At 41.6% G+C, this 19,290-nt stretch overlaps 1 protein-coding gene and 1 long non-coding RNA gene across 2 annotated transcripts in view; one reads left to right on the top strand and one right to left on the bottom strand.

Moving 5' to 3' along the window:
* LOC105076156 (uncharacterized) overlaps window positions 1-17,374 on the top strand; it is a 119,961-nt gene extending 102,587 nt beyond the window's left edge. Inside the window, exon 4 of the long non-coding RNA XR_012510626.1 lies at window positions 17,234-17,374. This is a non-coding gene — a long non-coding RNA (uncharacterized LOC105076156). The remainder of the gene's footprint in view (window positions 1-17,233) is intronic.
* SLC38A1 (solute carrier family 38 member 1) overlaps window positions 7,977-19,290 on the bottom strand; it is a 65,396-nt gene continuing 54,082 nt past the window's right edge. The window contains exons 14-17 of the mRNA XM_010964175.3: window positions 17,381-17,499; window positions 16,182-16,323; window positions 15,985-16,082; window positions 7,977-14,187 (exon numbers count right to left, since the gene is read on the bottom strand). Coding sequence (XP_010962477.1) covers window positions 14,086-14,187; window positions 15,985-16,082; window positions 16,182-16,323; window positions 17,381-17,499 — 461 coding nt within the window. The 3' untranslated portion in view covers window positions 7,977-14,085. The remainder of the gene's footprint in view (window positions 14,188-15,984; window positions 16,083-16,181; window positions 16,324-17,380; window positions 17,500-19,290) is intronic.

Raw genomic sequence — 19,290 nt, 5'->3', positions numbered from 1 at the left:
AAAACATTTCGAAGGCAAAAAAACAAACAAAAAAACCCCCCAAAACAGAACAACTATAATTCAGGTGGTTTTAGCCCAGGACTAGAAAAATTGATAGAAAGAATAAAAAGCCCAGAAAGAGATCAAAATATACTTGAGAATTTAATTAAAAAATGAACAAAGAGTGGTTTATATAATAAATGGTGCTGACTTAATTATCTATTCATTTATAAAAAAGTTTTACCCCCACCTCACATACAGACACACAAATATACTTCATGTGGTATAAAGGCCGTATATATTATAAATAAAATAATGAACACATTAGATGAAATTTTAAGAAGATATTTTTATTACTTGGTACCAGAGAGAACTTCTTTATAAAGACTAGAACTATGGGAAAATCTAAAACCATGTAATAAAAAAATAGCTATATTTGACTTCTGAAAGCAGAAAATAAAAGAACTCAAGACACCACAAAATCCCAAAACAAACACGACAGACTGGGAAAAAGTAAATATTTCACAACACATGTAATAGCATATTTCTTTGTCCTTTTTATACACATTGATCTTTAAAAATCCTATTGAAAAATGAATAAGGAATATGAACAGGCATTTCATAGGAAAGGAACTGGAAACTGCTAATAAATATATGAAAAAACTATCAGTTTCATTAATAGTTTAGAAATTAAAAATAAAAACAAGATTCCATGTTTTGGTTACCACTTAGCAAAACTTTAAAAGTGTCCCAGTACCCAGTTCTGGTGAAGATGCAGAAACACATTATTTGTGAGTGTGTGGATTATTACTAATAATTTAGAAAGTCATTTGGTAATTTCTATTACAATTAAATAAGCACAGACCTTTTGGCCCAGCAATTTTACTTTGGGGATTTTTATCCTAGAGAAATAATACATCAATTTACAAGGACCCGGATGGAGCCTTACATATTTATTGTAGCACTGCATATACTGGGAAAACCATAAAAATCTGTATGTCTATCTACAGCGGAAAGACTGAAAAAAATTATACCCCTGCCTTATTCATACCAGGGAATGCTATGCAATTATTCACACAATGAATTAAATCTATAGGTACAATGTTGGAGGGATATCCAAGATCTATTGTTAAGTAAGAAAAAAACCCTATAATGTGCTTTGTGTTTGCAGTTCAGCATATACTATTCTAAGTTTTTGTTATTGTTTTAATTAAGTCATTTAATCCCCCAGCCAGTCTATGGAAAGGTTCTGTTACTACTTCCATCCTTACAAAGGCAAAACCAGGCATCAAGATATTAAGTCACATGTCTGAGCTTGCAGAGACAGTATATTTGAATCCGGTCTGATTTTAGAATCCATGTGTGTAACCACCATACTGAAAGTCATATTTCTGATGTCTAGTATTAATCTAGTCATCTAAAAACAAAGTCAGCCCTACATCTATGTAGATCTGTATGAGCGTGAGGGAAAAGGGTGTTAACTGTGGCTGCCTTGGGGAGTGGGATTTTAAGAGACGATTATTAACCACTTCTTAATACATTTGTATAATATTTGACTTGTTGCAAGGAGGAGCTTATAATTTTTAAAATATCTATAAAGAAGAATATTTTTAATTAAATTAAAAAATTTGTAGATAGGGAGAAAAACAAATCTGTGAACATGATGTTGAATGCTGCATCTGATTATTGCACTTGAAGGAGGGAAATGACTTAATGTAAACATATTAGTTAGTTAATTAATTAAATATTTTTTGAACACTTTCCTTGTTCCAGGTGCTGAGGATAGAGCAGTGAATTAATAGACATGGACCCTGGCCTCATGGGGTTACATTCTAAATGGGGATAAACAGATTGTAAACAAACAAGCAAACTAAAGCATTAAGATGGAGGTAAGAGTTTTAGCAACAAAAATAAAGTAAATAAGGGATACAGGCAGTAAGGTATGAGTGTTAGGGGTAGGTGAGTTGCTGTTTTTCTTTATGGGATAGTCAGAGAAGGTCTTAGTAATAAGATGACATTTGAGAAGAGATCTGAAGGTAAAGAGGGTAACTGCCATGTGAATGACTGTGGGAAGAGTTGGATAGCAGAAGGAATAGCAAGTGCAAAGGCCCTGAGGTCACAGTATGCTTGATACATTTAAGGGACAAGAAGGCCAGACTGGGGTGGAGATGATAGGGACAAAAAGATCATGGGAAGACCATGTAGAGAAAGACTTTAGCTTTTTCTATGAGTGATATGGGAAGCCATCGGAGGATTTTAACAATGACATGATAGGACTTGAACTAACATATGATTTGAAGAAGTTTTAGTTGGCCATCACAAATTAAATGTAGTACGGTATTTGCCATTCACTCCACATAACCCACACAGACACTGCTGTCTGTCCTCTGACAGCATTATCTGAAAAGAGGCTGTGGCCTGGGAGGGTTTTCAGAGAAGTCTGAGAGGGGAGCTGAGTGGTTGGAAATCTTGTCCTCATTTGAATGGACCCTGCTGACAAAATGTGCTGTTCTGTGTGGTTTGTTTTGTGTGGCTACCTTATTCAGAGAAAAGAAACCTTGGGAAATTGATAAGGACACTTTATTCCAGAAGGAGTATTACTTTTTTACTTTGAGGCAGGGAAGAAAGTCCCCAGGATTTAGCTAAGGCCTTTAGTCAGTAGCACACAGCATATCAAACAGAAGCATAGTCCTCTAGATAATTAAATAATCCGTGGGGGGCACTAGCAAATAATGCCCCAGTCTAATATTATGCCTTCTCTGTGTTTTATTTCTAAGTTTGGGATAATTTTTAAAATATCTCTTGGCTGTATACCACTAGAGATTATGATTAAATTTTCCCAAAGAAAGACTCTGGCATAATTATTTTTTAAAGCCATCCTAAACTCATAAAATACATTAAACCTACCCGTCACGATTTTGGAACTAGCTGTGAAGAACTGAGCTGTGGTTGAACAAGGATCTGCCAGTTAAGTTTTTCTGATGCGTAAGGTCAAGAAATGTCTCTCATTTCTGTCTGTGAAATGGAGCAAGGCTGACTGGGAGCCTGAATATGGAAAATAGTGGTTGGGGCTGGGTTTACTTGAAGGGAATGTTAACATAAGGACTGTTCAAGAGCTTATTAAGGAAAGGGAAGAGACGGAGAAACAGTCCAGAGGACAGCAGAGACAGGAAAAAAAGAGAGACAGGGTTATGAACTGAGACGAAGAGATGAGATGAGACTCTGAAAGTATATTGTTCATTGATTTTTGTACCTTCTTGTGAGTTAAAAAAAGAAATCACAGGCATGGAATTGATGGGCAAAAGTTAAGAACTTTTACAGTATTAACAACTACTGCCAAATTTCTCTCCAAAATTATTGCAATAGTGTACACTCTAGTCAGTTGCATATGAAAATTTCTGTTTTTTATGTCCTTACCAGAACTATAATCGTTTTAATCAATGCTAATATGAAAGGTAAAAATTTAAAATACATATAGATGTTCTAAATTGCTTTTATGTACTTATGAGTGAGATTATTAGATGGAACATCGTTTCAAGTTTTTCTGGTAGCTCCTTTTTATATTTTTGTGGCCTATTTTTCTATTGGGACTTCAATTTTTTTCCTAGTGATGTTTAAAAGCTTTTGATGTATTAAGGAGATTAGCTCTACGCTATATAGCCAAGGACTGGGTAGGCAGAACTTTAAGATGCTTCTAGCTGCTTTTTTGTGAAGATAGTTTAGTAATTTTCAAACAAGAAAGAGTCAATGGAATGGCCCCTCTCAAGTTCTAAATAGGAGCTAAACAAGCAGGCATCACCACAACAGAAGACTATAACCGAAACATTTTTGTGGTTTAATATGACTGTCCAAAGCCAAACATCCCTTGGTTTATTGAAACAATGACTGTTGTCATTGCAGTCAGGCAAATTTGCAGAGGCCCCACGAAGATAGTAGTAATTCCCCTCCGCAATACTGCCTTCCCTTTTGAATTTTACTACTTTTAGAACCTCTCCTGTAGTTCCCCAAAGGGAAGCTCACCATGAGGGACATCTGGAGTGGAGACCAGGCATGAATATCAGATTTAAATGCCCATGGGTTGGGGGCAGGGAGAGGGCTGGCTCTGACACAGTGTTCTAATTGGAGCCCTGCCTAAGCCAGGCAGCTTGGAGGGCATGAGTTGGGAGCAAACTTACAGCAAACGGCTTGTCCTTGCTTGGGCTCCCTAGGTGGCAGCTACCATAGCATCTCTTGGGTTAGTCATCCTTCCTCCATGGCTTCCGCTCTGGTAGAGTTGTAGACTTGGGAGGGCACCGTTGTAACAGTAGATGCAAATGAACAAACTGTGTAGAGCTGGTGTTCAACAGAGACACCGCGTGCCAGCAACCGAAGCTGCAGCAGCAGTGGCAAAGAAGCCTGCCGAGAACTGATTAAATTCACCAGTTAGTTCTCTTTTGCCTGGAGTTTGGAAGCAGGCACCTCTGGAGTCAAATGCCTCAAGGGTTCTTGAACAATTTGGAGGTAGGAGTATGGAGAAAGCGACATTGGGTATCTTGGTAATACTACTAAGGCAATCCTTTGAATAATTTGACCTCAAATTTGAGAGTCAGGTCATACCAGTTGCAACGTATGTGTGGTAAATGTTAGTTTTGTCTCTCGTGTGGATTTTTGGATTTTTTGCACTTTGGCACTTTTCATAAGTCGTAAAGAGTTTTAAAAATATTTATTGATCAATTACTTCGTTTATGACTCCTGTATTTTGTACCAAAAAAAGCTTCCCCTCTCCAAGATATTATATGTATGAGTATAGATATACAGATAGTGAAAGGAAAATTGTGAAAGGCTTTGAAATGGGCAAAAAAGATTACTGGGTGTCCTTTCAGTGGAATTCTACACTGCTTTTCAAGGTTATCTGGAAGGGTACCTGTGAGAGAATGGAGAACCATTAATTATCATGGTAAATCAACCACAGCCTTTCAGTCTCATTATCAAATAGGCTCTTTGCTTCTTGAAACTTGCCTGAAGCCCTGCGGTAAGCTACAGGCCAAAATCTGGTTCTTTAGCAAAGACACACAGGCCCAAATTCTCATGGAAAAAGACTACGCCAAGTAGGTTAAACTGCTGCCACTTCAAAGGATAGGCTCCTGGGGAGAAGCTTCTGAGCTGACATCACTGAGACAGCTTTCAGGATGCGCTTGTGCAGGGAGCGTGGAGTTGCTTTTTCGTCCAGAAGCAGACAACTTTCTGCAAGCAGAATGTGCACCCAAGATCCAGCAGAACAAAATTATATAGGAAGGAATGAACCGATGAGGGAAATGTTGCTGTGGTTGTGTTGAAGCTGTTTTAATGCTCCATTTTCTGGAAATATAAGGAGGCTTTTTCTCTTTCTTCCTAAGCTATCTTTAATCAATAGATGAATGATAGAAAAAGCCAATCAGTAGACTCTGCCTTTGTAAAGTGAAATTGAACATTTTTTTCTGCTTCTCCCTGAACTTCCTTCCACCTCCAAATTTAAAAACTCTGAGTTCCTTTGCTTTTCCACAGCAAGGTAGTTATTTGCCCAGGTTCAATAAAAATCTCCTCCTTTCTACCAGTATATAATTGGAAAAAAGTGTGTATCATTTCCTTGAAATGTCACATTTGTGAGTGATGCTCGTTTAATCAGTTATGTCAAACAGCTCTGAGGAACAAAGGTTGATTTTACTTATGCCTACAAAACCATCCCAGGAAAGCTGTGCTAGTCCCTTCCTTACAGGTGGTAAGAAAGGGCACTTCTCAGCAGGCCAGGACCCTTAGGAGATTTGGGGGAACTCAGATAGAGAGGAACTCATCCAAATTTATAGACAGCACAGGTGACACATAGTGGAGTTTCTTGGGCTTGGGTTCCTACCCTTGAGCTGGCAAATAAGAGACTTTTTAAAGCGCAATTCTGTGTTTAATACTGCGTGCCTCTGGATTTGCAAAGCAAACCCAAGAAAACCTGTATGATTAATTAGCGCTCGCTGCAGCGGCACGTGTGCAAACCATCAGGCCAAGACTAATGAGACCTTTTTTAATGACCAAGAATAATCCTTGAGATTTTTATGGTTGGAAAGGGGGACTGTTTAGGGAAATTGGAAAGAACTTGAAAAATTTGAAAGGGGCAAAAAAGTTTACTGGGTTTACATTCTGTGTAATACTAGATGTCCCTTTTGAGTTATCTGATTCTATATGAATTTTGCCTTTTTATTTTGGCCTTTGAGATATTTTATAACCCTGTAAATTATAGAGACTGATAGATAGAAATGATTATTACCCCGAGAACAAATGAATCCTGATGGAGATGTAATTGATCTCCCCCTGGGGAGAAGGCCAGTTTGCATCTATTAGCCAGTTCATTTCAGCATCCTTTATTGTCTGTTCTTTGAATTCTCCTTTGAACCATTTTAAAACATCTTATTTGTTTCTTCATTTATGATGAGCTAGATAAAAATTTGACACCTGCTTTATGTGAGAATCGTATTTCTACCTTTGTAAAAAAGAGATATATTTACCCATGTATTTTAAAGTCTTTAATATATTTGAGCTTTCTTTAGATATACGGGGCACTATGAGGACCTAGCTTTATTTTCTTCAAAAAGCTAGTGATTTTTCTCCATACTCAGCAAGAGTAACCCTTCTTTTCTCCACTGAGTTGAAAGTCCACTTATTGGGTGTTACTTGTGCTCTGTATGATGGTCTATTTATTTCCTTTTCAATGTAAATCTGTTTTAAGTGCTACAGTTACATAATACATGATTCGGCAGGTTATTTCGATGTTACACTGACCCTACTGAAGAACAGATGGTCCTGACAATTTGGATTTGTCTAAAATTTAAACTAATGAAAGATAAAACCTTGATATACAAAATTTAGGCCTCGCTAACCATCTCCAGACTAACTATCCTCACCAGGCAGAACCTAGTTATAAATCTAGAAGGTAAGCGAACAGGTCATCTGGGTTGCAAAGCCGTCAGTAAGTCCATGTCGGAGGGAAGGAATAACCCCCACACAGACAGTGCCGAGGGAAGCAGGGCAGAGGAGAACAGTATTAGCAGACACTCATGGAGCAGGAGTGGAAGAAGTCAGAACCATCAAATCTTCAACCCAAAAGTCAAACCCAAAGTAGGGCCAGATCTTTTGATTTATAACAAAACCCACTCATATTCTCAAGCCTTGTGGGTGTACCCACTTTTACACCTGCTTGGGTTTGAGAGTGATAATGACTCACACCCTTTGTCCTGGGGGTTTTGATCAATTAAGAAATAGAAACAGGAGGCACAGATGGATTAAGTTTATAGATCATGAAGCTAGCTTGCAGTCCACAGCTTGGATGCTTATGCCCCAAATTTCCACCTTGAGATCCACAGGGGGCACCAACATGGCCCTGCCCAATGGGCCGTCTGCCTGGCAGCCCACAGACAGTCAGGAGCAGCCTCACCCCCACTCACACACGAAGGCCCAGGTCATTCACGCACTAGCCCTGTCCCCAGAGGGGTCTGGGTATAAGACTACGGATACTGTGCCACCTTGATCTGATAAAACTTCCCAAAGATCACGGGGGAGGAGCCAGTGATGGACGAGGGAAAAACCAAGCTGCAGGAGCTTTCCCCTCAATAGTTCCTGGCAAAATGGAAGACCTGATAGGATTTCCTATTTCGTGGATGGCCGCAGTGTGGGCAGAGGACGACTGGAGTCCCTCCTACGCCATAGCCCAGGAACCAATATTCATAAACATGAAGTTTAGGAAGAAAATGTTATGTTCCATCCACTTTGATTGTGAAGGATGGAGAAAGATATGTTTCAGATCAACTAGATTTCTATCAGAAGTATTTTGTAGAGTTTGGGCACTTTACTATAAGCTTCTGTGAACTCTCGGCGTTCTAGAACACTGACAAAATGCGTGCAAATCTGTCTCCAACAACCCCAAATAGCGTGTATGGTAAGTACCCAAATACCCCCCTTTTTGGTATTGTACCCCAAAAGAATGAAGACAAAAATTCATAAACACTTTTATTTCACATTTTTTAATGTTTAAAAACTATGTTAACAGAGCAGTTATAGAACAGAACTTCTTACATTTCTTTATTTACACCACATCCTGGGGGAAAAAAAAACCCCAAAAACCTCTATATGTTTGATTAACCATGAAGAGCAAAGTTTTGTGACTTGTGACTCACTTAAATCGTCCATCTGAAATTCATTTACAAGGTTTTTACATGAATGAAACAGTGATGTGCTACACGTAAGGGACTCAGATGAAGTCTAAAATACACAGATTCTAGAGGGGATTATGTACCAACCACCAAGATTCAAGTGTTTGGGGAAAACATTACTTAAGACAGTCTGTGTTGGTGCCGACTCTGAAAAGTAAATGCAGTCATGCAAGACTTTCAAAAGCTTGATAAAATAATGGTTCTTTTCTTCCTTCTTTTCTCTTTCTTTCTTTCTTTCTTTCTTTCTTCTTTTCTTTCTTTCTTTCTTTCTTTCTTTCTTTCTTTCTTTCTTTCTTTCTTTCTTTCTTTCTTTCTTTCTTTCTTTTTCTTTCTTTCTTTCTTTCTTTCTTTCTTTCTTTCTTTCTTTCTTTCTTTCTTTCTTTCTTTCTTTCCTTTTCTTTCTTTCTTTCTTTCCCTTTCTTTCTCTCTTTCTTTCTCTCTTTCTTTTATTTCTTTCTTTCTGTTTGTGCTCATAGTTAATGCTCAGGTCTTTCCCCTCATTTCAAAGATCCCAAAGTTTGGGAAATGCAGCAATTCAGTTTTGAAAAAACAAAACAAAACAAAAAAAACACATTCTCCTCCCCAACTTGTTTTCATGAATACTGTGTAGTGGTATCAGTGTTAACGTTAAAACAGCATTATGAAGAAACAACTCGTTATTTTGAGTATATCTATTTCTATATGGCAACCACTTGGGTCTAAAATGTTCCTTATTTGTAGCTCAGAGGACTATCTTTTAAATAACTGATCTGAATACCAGTATAAGAAATCAACGCAGCTATTTTTCAGACATTTCTTTCTCTAAACAAGTAAGATTTTTTTAGGTTCCAAGTTTACATTGAGAGAACTATGTTACCTGGGAGAGAAGGTAAATTTTTCTAATTCCCAAACCAAACCTCTAATATCTATGAAAACATTTATTCTTGATAGGCAGATACTAGAGACTTCTATTTCAATGTGGATTAACAACTGCAAAAATATACAGCCTCCTATGTATTTACAATATATTTACATACAAGCAAAGTATTTCCTACAATAAGCCTCAACTGCATAGATTCTTCCTTTTAAAAACACAAATTCAAGCCTGTATATAGATGGGCCCGGTTTCACAGTCCTTCCTCCGAGAAAACCCTAAGAGACGAAGAAGCTCTGAGTCTTGTGAATTATACATGTTTTTCAAGAACTTTCCCTTCAAGATTTAGTGATATTTTTCAGTTGTCAGCCACCCCCACCCCTAATTGATACCCGAAAGACATAGATCATTATAAATAATTCACTGTATTTTCGAGGAAGTGTATTCTGTTGCTAAAAGATTCTCAGCTCTGCCATCCCTAAGGGGAATGTTCATTAACATTCTTAGATGATACAGTCTCTCTTTTTAGTTTGAAAGTGGCTAGAAGTTCCCTATGAACTGGAATGGAGGAATTATGTTCTCAAAGTTTACACCCTTTCTAAGCCTCAGACCTAGATAACCAGAGGGAAATGGATGGCTTTTGCACTAAAGGCATAAAATCAATTATCTGGTCATCTCACCGGCCTCCTCCTTGCCGCAAACCCAGTGAAATGCTCCATCCAGCACTCTGACCTTGACCCAGAGCTGTGCGTGAGTTTCCTCGGAGCCCTTTGCAGCCCCATGGGCAGTACGACCCTTTTAGCAGAGAACTCACTAGGAAGGAGGGCAGGACTGACCACCCCACAGTGAACCCACACCTCCTGGAGACCTTACTCCTGACATGAACCAGTATTTCCTCGAAGGTTGCATTTACAAAGGGTACATCTTTTCATTCCTTTCAAAAAAAAAAAAAAGACGCAAAACACCTCACTTTTATTTCTTCACAGCTACAAGAACTGCAATCTTAGCGTGTCTCAGCCCACATGCAGGCAACCCCACTGACAACTGTGCATCTGGACCAGCATTTCACCGGGGAGGGCAATGAAGCGAGGCCCTTTCCTCCCCTCCCTAAGTCCTGGTTCCCACCTCTTGTCCCGAGAATCCTAGGAACAGTCCTCTGGGACTAAGGGGCAGGACTAGCGGGGATCAAAAAGGAAAGATTAACTGATTCCGAGTGGTCCTCACACTTGACGTGCACCCAGATCACTGGGAGGGTGTGTTACAGCACGGTTTGCTAGGCTCACCCTGAGAGTCTGATTTCACTAGGTCTGGGTTGGGGCCGGAGAAGGGGCATTCCAACGAGTTCCCAGGTGACGCTGTGGCTGCTGGTCCCGGGGAGCCCTACTTTGAGCACCACTGGCCTGGAGGCCTTCAGAAAGAAGCCACTTCTGGGGGAACTGTCTGAGCTGTCCTCTGAAATACATCTTCCCACAGCCCTCTGTGGTACCACGACCATCACCCATGTATGCCTTTCTCAACAGGGTCTGCAAATGTGAAAAAGGAAAGGTGGGTGGAGAGCTTTTTAAGCCTCGTCTGATAAGCGAGCAGTCAGACCACGGTTTACTAGCACTAACTCCATTGAAAGTGCTGTGTGCTGGCTTCAGTGACTGGCATGTGGGAGCGATATCCTTTTTGGTAGCGAGAGGGAAGGAGGTGAACTCCGGGAGCAAAACGTCCTACAAATAGAAGCAGGCAGGCCAAGCCTGAGACTCCACAGAGGAGAAAGGGTATCAGCTGAGGAACGTCCCTGGAGGCTTATGGCCCGCAGGTGGCCCCTCACCCTCCTCCTGCCACCGGCTGTCTGGTGGCCCTGGATTTACTCTTCTCCTCCTTTGCTGCAGGCACGGCTTCAGGCCACTCAGGGCACCTCTAACTGGTGGTGTGTGGCTGGGGGAGCACTCCAGATCCCACCAGCAACAGAAGTGACGGACGCTTGGCAACTTGGAACAAATACCCACTAGAAACAATATTACATTTAGTGGTGAGGTTCTTCAGCAATCTTGTTATATTATCCTATGTTCAGCTAAACTATGGGTTTAGATCTAGCCGGTCTGGTGGCCTAACACCATGTATAACCCCCAGGGCTTCTAAAGGAAAATACATTCCAGGTTGCAAACAATCAACTGACCAGAGTTTTACAATATGCTCTGCTTAAAAATTGGGGCCTGCCTGTGCTTAACAAGACTCGATTTCTTTCTTGTACACACTTCACTACCCCCATTTCCAATAAGTACCATGAAGGAAATCAGGGATTTACAGGATGCTGTGTTATGATAACTAGGGAACAACAGTTCACCGTCTAAAGGACGAACCTGGCACTGTTCACTAGTGTTGAGATCCTAACTGCCAAAGGAAAACGTGCTGCTCCCAGTGGCGAAAATAAAATGCTCGTGAGTCTGCTCACGTAGCAGAAAACCTTCCACAGCACTTGACTGTGTTACTGAAATTCTACCTAATGTCTGTGGTACATGCAGTTTGGCTACCAGCTCTCTATTCTAAACAAGAAGAGTAAGAGCGATACGTTTCGCAGCTAAGCCCACCCAAGCGATGTAATTGATCAGTGATCTCTGACGAATGACAGGAGGGTCTGTCATATTCAGTCAACAATAAACTGAGATAAACATATATAGATTTTAAAAACCTGTGGTACCACAGACATTGACCGCAATGTGCCTCCTCTAAATAAATATATTTTAAATAATAATAAAAAAATCCCTTGTCCTGACACATAAAATCCAAAGATCCAGATATATTACTACACATCCTGGGAGTTCACGATGAACTTCGAAGTTGACTCTGTGAGTGTAAAATGAATTGTTGTAAATTCATGAAGAAAACAGAAAGTAGCATAACATAGTTTGTAAACTTAGATTTGTCTCTATTTAAATGAAGGGTCGTCCACGATCTGGCTATTTCATTATTTGGTGCCCTAGACAAGCCCAAAGGGCCAGCTGACTTGTTTTATTCAGTTTCTCTCCCTGCTCACCTGACACGGAAGACACTGCTGAGAAGGACAGACGTGCCTGTGGATTTTACTAAGTTAGGAATTCACATGTAGGTAGGTATTCAGATCTGAATAGCAGAACGCTGACCTAATGTGGATGTAACTCTGGGGCAGTACATTAAAAGCTCTGGTGAGTCTACCAAGAAATGCAGGAACTACCTTTCCTTCTTCCCCCAGAAGGATCACGACAAGGTGCTCTGATGCCTGCTTTTTCTATGGGACATTAGTCTGTCAAGGGGAGGGGACATCCCGTGTCAGCCCCAGGAAGCATGCAGACCTTTGGGGAGCTGAGTGGGGGAGGATCAGAACCTAGAACTAAGTGCCTGGGAGCTCTGCCAAGAGTCTGTGGTTACAGTCTGTTTATCTCTGGATAAGCAATCTGTGCTCAGTGAACTTATATGTTTGTGAAGTTCAACCAGGATGTAGATTAAATACAAGCCCTGTTTCAAGTTCAAGGAGCACACACGCCTCTCACTGTGTGATGTGGACAAGCCAGTCGCAGGTGATGGCCCAGCTCAGGGGGGATGTGGTTCTGGGTTTCCATATCGTCCCCCATTCCTTTTCCAAGCTACCTTCTCCCGAACTCTCTTCTTTATCAGTCTCTCTGTGGTCTCCTTCTCCTGCTTTAGGAGAGGGGCTGGGGCAGAGTGTGGGTCACGTCAGGTGGGCAGTAACAGCCCACCCTTGACAAGGGGCGAGAAGAGGACCAGCACAGGCACCAAACGCCCCGTCTGGGGGAAGAAAGGTACACAGTGATTCCATCACACATTCTTCTCAAAGACCATCTTTGAGGGTTCTTGTTCTTTTTAAAGACTGGATGGATTGTTAATGGAGAAGAAATAGGAATGAGGCTTATTTAAGGTACAAAAATCTTATATTTGTAATAACCTAAATTTATAGATATAAAACAAGTCTTTTTAAAGACCCCACCCCCAAAGTACCCAATATAAAACAGGAATTACTTATCCTAGGTCCTCCGTGGTTAGATACACATTATTCCCTGTGCAAAGAGCTGGTGGACATGAGTAAAAGCTGCTGGGTTGATAATTTAAGGAAATGTTTTTCCCCCTTCAATAATACCGATATCGCGCTGAAGGCTGTCTGCATCAGAGGAAGATGTTTCTCAGGCATTTTGGACCAACTGTTTGTAGGACTCTTGCTTCTCCATTTGTTACAAAGGTGTCACGGGTCTTCCCCAGTAGAAGCTGACTCAGATTAGAGTAATTCTGACACAAATTGCCAAGAGGGAAACAAACCTTCATTTGCTAGATTACCCAGATACGTAGTTTAGTATGTTTACCAAGGTGAGAATCACTCCCACCCCTTTCCCAGCTGAGAACACTCTCCAGGGAATGTCTCTGCACAGAGCAGGATGTAGTACCAGCGAGGCCATGGGCTACGGGACCTCAGCTTCCAGGTGATCAGAGCCACCTCAAATATTGAGCATCCTCTGATCCAACAGGGGCATGTGCCCTGTAACTCTCATATGATTATCCCTATGTGCTATGTTAACCAAAATAGGCAAATTATTTACGAAACCATTTTTTTTTCTGTAAAGCAAAATAAATATATACAATTCAAGATTCTTTTCTCTTCTAAAAAGGTACAGATATCAGAAGCTGAACATCAGTAGGAAAATTATTTCAGAATCTGGATGTATAATAAATAAACATGATTGATGATCATGTTTTTAAAGTTCTAAGAGATGGTGAACTCACAAAAAAAATAGTGTTAGAAGAGTGAAGAATAACTGAGTGGGAAAAGTACTGGAAAATATGATTGTGTGAAATTTGGGGGGAAAAAATCCACAATCCTTTGATCAATCCTGGATCTTGGAGGGACATAAACCATTGGAGAAACAGGTCTCTGTTTTGCCAGTGAAGTGTTATTCCGTCTTGTACCTTGTAAATTTCTGTCTGCTTCTGTAAACTTGCCGAGGGAGTGACGCGGGGTTGCTGATGTGTGGGGACGTGACTGTTTCGTTTTTTCAGCTGGTCTCAGTGGCCTTCGTCACTGCCTGATGAGTAGGCCCAGTCGTAGATGACCAAGGGAATGCTGACCAGGGAAAACAGCACCCCCAGACCCAGGAAAAGGGCAGCCTGGAGCAACAGAAAGGCAAGGGTTACTTTCTGGGAAGCAAACACTTCCTGTGCTCACCTGGGGACACACAGATACACTCTCCCTTTCTTTCTGTGTGCCCTTGGATTCGGACTGTGTTACAATAGTTGCTGAACTATGAGAACCTTTTTAAAAACTGTGTGCCTCGGATTCTCCAAGGATGAGAAACTAAGAAAAAGCAGCCATGCAGAACCGTCCTCTGCATTCTGCGCTTTGCTGTCATGGTCACCTCGGAGTGAATCTGTTCTACAGCTGACGGTCTCCTTACAGCTCCTTTCAAACTACGATGACAACCAGAGAAAAGAATGGCCTTAGAAAACAAACAGGCCATGTCACTGCTCTTGACCAACCAGCCTTGGTTATTGCTGGCAGGCAAACATTTTCATTTGAAAAAGTATTCAAAAGATATGGGAAAGCGAAGTAGACTGGATGGAGTGAAATCGGAAATGGGTGGCCGAAACTAAGTGACTTCAAGGGTGGATGAAGGCCACAAGGGGCAGGTTACTAATTCTAGAATCTGGAGAACACAAGCTTATCAATTGCTTGGCCTTGAGAGCATCCACTGAGAGCTTTTTGGGGAGAAGGATGAAGCATCGCGAGAGCCAAGGGGGCTGGACTGGAGTCTGGACAGGGAGATGGAGCTGAGGGCAGGGGAGGAGGCGAAGTGTGGGGTTCAGAGGGGTGCATGCACACAGGCTCACCATCACAGGTCTGGTCTAACTCCCAGTAGGTCCCTCCACGGACAGAATCCCTTGTCTCATGCTATTTGGTTGCTCCTCCTACCAGTTTTATTATGGGAGCAGGGCTGGAGAGACTCAGGGAATTTATGGACTATGGAATGGTCTCCACCACTGTCAGGATTTAATCTTAGTTTGCTTTACTGCTACGCCAGGCTGACTGCTCCTTCCTCTCTGTCCTTGGGAAGCCCGCACTGGTCAGATTCAGAAGGATTTGGGATTTGTGGTTTTCAGGATAATCCTGTTGGGGATGTAGATGCTCTACCAGCATCAGCGCTGCTTCTCCTAGGTGCCCCGGGATGAGCCCTCGTGCCTGCGTCTCTCCTCTGGGTCTGCGGACTCGGGTATCGTGTGTGAGTGGGGTGCTTACACTAGCTGGGAGGGCAGCTGAGAAGCCTTCTCCGAGGCCAAACATAATGGTGCTCCAGGAGGTACTCATGGTGCAGCCACTTCACCCCTGCTTCCCTCACTGTCTCCAAGTGCACCACCTTCAAGATGCCCTTGAACTTCACCAGACCTGGAAACAAGAATCCCAATATAGAAAGGTAGTTTCTGAATCCAGGTCTGTGGCTCCAAAACACTTCTGTCCAATCAAACAAAGACCCTTTAAGCTAACTCAGACACTTGAGTTAAGGCATCACACGTTCCCTGGGCTGTAGGATGGAGTTATGTGACCAGGAATCGTACAGAAACAGGGGACTGCATAGAATCTTGGAGCCCCTTTCCACCTTACAGCTTGCTAAGGACAAGGCATCACGCCACAGAGACACAGGATGATCTCAACATCTAATCTCTCAGTTGGACCTGCCCTTGCTCAGTGCCAAAAGCGAAGGCACAATAAGAGAAAACCTGAAAAGATATTTTGAGGGAATGGAGAAGATTCAGATATGATGTTTTAAATCTCCCAGACGGGCAAACACTAAGACTGCTGCCTCCTTCTGAGGTCACTAAAAGTAGTGTTAGATGGTGGAGATGGACTATGTGTTTGGTATACTTCAACGAAAAACCAGAAAAAATTAGAGTGGCTGGCATGAGACATACCCAAATGCGTTGAGTTCCTTTATCTCCATCCTGGCTTGTTATTTTTAAATACAGAGACGAAGGAAGAATGAAAATTAGCATATTAGCAGATGTAACTCCTGTAAAATAAGAAAAAAAAAAAGTTTGCGGCCGTCATCGTGAAACTCTGGCTTTCTAAACAGCCGCTGGGGAGTAAGCGTGAAGTCACAAAGCCATACCTACGACTCCAAAAATGTCCTTCATGGAGGGTATGAAGATCACCAGTAAGTTGATAATCACCAGAAGTATGAAGGTCACCAAGACATGACGACATAAATTAAACTTTGTTTTCTTAGCCAGTTCAAACAAAGATGAACGGACCTGCAGGAAAAGAAAACGAAGGTTCTGTGGTGCCAGCAGCATGCCGACCTCCACATTTTTCAGCAGTCACTGATAGACTGGTGCCCAGGCATTTGCGACAGGCTTTGTCACACCTGGTGAGTTTACAGACAGCTTAACAGTCTGGGAAGCAGCGGAGCTTGACTTAAGATGGACAGTGTTTTCTTTATGACTAGGTAGTTGTCTTTTGCAGGGAGGGGAGTAGTTTCTGTTTTATCTATGACTGAGTGCTCTCTTCTGGTCCTACATCCTCCTGCCATGTATAACAGGGGATTCAAACAGTCTATCTACATTTCTGTGTAAGGAAGAAGAGGGATAGATTAAGTAGACGTAAGATTCATTCCATCAGAGTTGTGGTGTATATAAACAATGGAATATTATCAGCCGTCAAAGAGTGAAGTAACGCCACTGCAGCAACACGGATGGGCCTGGAGATCATCATACTAAGTGAAGTCAGTCAGACAGAGAAAGACAAATATCACATGGTATCACTTGTATGTGGCATCTAAAAAAATGGCACAAATGAACTTATTTACAAAACAGAAACAGACTCACAGACATAGAAAACAAACTTATGGTTACCAAGGGAAAAGGGGGAGGGGGAGGATAAATTAGGAGTTTGGGATAAGCAGATATAAACCACTCGATACAAACAGATAAACAACAAGGTCCTACTGCACAGCACAGGGAACTATATTCAATATCTTGTCATAAGCTATAATGGAAAGAAGTCTGAAAAAGGATCTATATGTAAATGTATAACTGAATCTCTATGCTGGACACCAGAAACTAACACAACATTGTAAATCAACTAGACTTCAGTGAAAGAAAAGCAAAGATACGTTCCATCAGGAGGCTCCCCTAATTCACTGATCCCACTTTCTTTCCAAAGAGCCTTGGGATCCTTCCCCGATGCATTTTCAAGGATGCAGAAGAGTTACTTCAGCAGGCCGGCTCTGGAGATGGCTCCCGCTCTGGAAGGCAGCAGAGAAGAGGAGCCACCAGCCGCTCTCAGGCTGCACTGCCGCCCTTTACTCACCGTGAAGAATAACACGGGCACCGTGAGGATGACAGCAACAATGACGGCCAGCCGCACCGTCAGGATGAGGATGTCATCTTTATTCTGGTACTTGTGCAGGAGGTCTGACTGCACTTTTTCTAAAAACGAGGGAGAAGTAAGAGGGTGTGACAACAAGACAAAAGCACATCACGGAATCACAGCTTTTCCGAACCACAAAGAATTTGTAACTTGGAGGGCAAGGAAAGCAATGCTCTGGGTGTTGAAGTATCTATTAAGCAATTGATATAGTTGATGAGGAGCCCCTCCACCCTGCTGGCCTCACCGATCCTTTAGGGAAAAGGACTGTACAGTAATCACTAGACATCACCCAGAGTGGGGATGCTTAACTCACACTAAATTACACCTAGGAGTCAGCTGGGGTTAAAAATACCATGCGGCTGAAGCACAAAGCCCTTCTTAATCTAGATTCTTCCCGACTTGGTGCCACTCATCACACACTGCCAAGAAGCCCGGTCTTGCCGAGCAGCCTGTGGGCCCCTCGGGGCCTCTTCAAGCTCCTCTTATAACTCAGCGTCCAAGCAGCACAGGTGGTCACGGAACTTGACCACCGCAAGGAAGTAATTCTTCTCTCCCACGTATGTTTTTCTTATTTAAAAAAGTATTTAGCTTATATACCACTTTGAACTTTTTCTCAACTCTAAACTTCAGAAAGTGTGTCATTTCAAAGACAGCCAAAACTGGAGGGGCAGCCACTGAGAGCGAGGGAACGCTCGCTCCTCTGACCGAGACAGTCCCCTCCCGCCGTGTCTCCTCCTCCTCGCACCCGTGTCTCAAGGCTCGGGGTGTGGAATTTCAGCTCTGGTCTGGGCCGTAGATTAGTCTCAGGGTTATAAAAAGGATCCCAGGTCATAATAAAAATCTCCTTAGTTCTAATTTCCTTGATTCAAAATTCATAACCATTTAAAAATAGCTGAGCTTTTTTTTTCCTTTAACCTAAGAGCATAAAAGGGTTTGGTATTCTAGTCTATGTAAAAAAAAAGGGGTTTGTCAAGAAAAATCATAGCTTGAACAAGATAAGTGAGATGAGACTGTTTAAGTAACATTAAGCTTTTTCTCTCTCTCCTTCCCTTTACCCACCCCAAGCCCTGTGAGTCTGCAGGAACCTTAGGAATACCATCTTCATGCAGAAATTAAACGTGGTATTTATGGATTCATTAGACAATGCGCTTCTCCATTGCCTGTGAAAATGGTAATAACACAACTGTATACTCAGGGTAGCCCCTCTCTCCAGGCTGAATTAATCATCTCTAAATGTGTTTAAGTTTTGAGGCCCCTTGTGTTCATGAAAAAATGCCCCCAAGAAATATTGTTTAATAGAGGATGTGAAATATATGTATTTCAATGTAAATTCGGTCTCAAATTACAGTGATAATGAAAGATGTTCAATAAAGCTGCAGGATGACTGACGAAGAAGCAGTAAAAGAAGGTAAATGATTCCTACAGGGTCAATAAAAGTTAACAATGAAAAGCTTTGCTCTTTTTCGGATTTCTTTTCTTTTAAACTTTCTGTGTCATTCCTTCAAATTGCTGCAAGGCTCCACCTTCCACCGAACACCCAGGTGTCTGATTTTTAATTAACGGAGTGTCATGAGGGTAGCACTTCGCTCTTTCTCACTTTCAGAATCTGTCTCTGTCTCTCTTTGCTATTAATGGAACCTGACCCAGTTTGCAACAGCAATTAGGAAAGCCTTCGCTGATGTAGTTTCAAGCTTTCCTCAGGAAAGGTGGCAGGCTTATAAACTGCAATTTCTTTTAAGGACAGTATGAGGAGAGGAAAATTACAGGATAGTGTTTCGGTAATTATTCTTTTGTGTGGTCTGCATGAATATTCAGAGGAACCATCGCCATTTGCTTTAAGTAGAAGAAAA

The sequence above is a fragment of the Camelus bactrianus genome, chromosome 12 (genome assembly GCF_048773025.1).
Source record: "Camelus bactrianus isolate YW-2024 breed Bactrian camel chromosome 12, ASM4877302v1, whole genome shotgun sequence".
Taxonomy (NCBI): domain Eukaryota; kingdom Metazoa; phylum Chordata; class Mammalia; order Artiodactyla; family Camelidae; genus Camelus; species Camelus bactrianus.
This window is presented reverse-complemented; position numbering and strand designations above follow the sequence as displayed.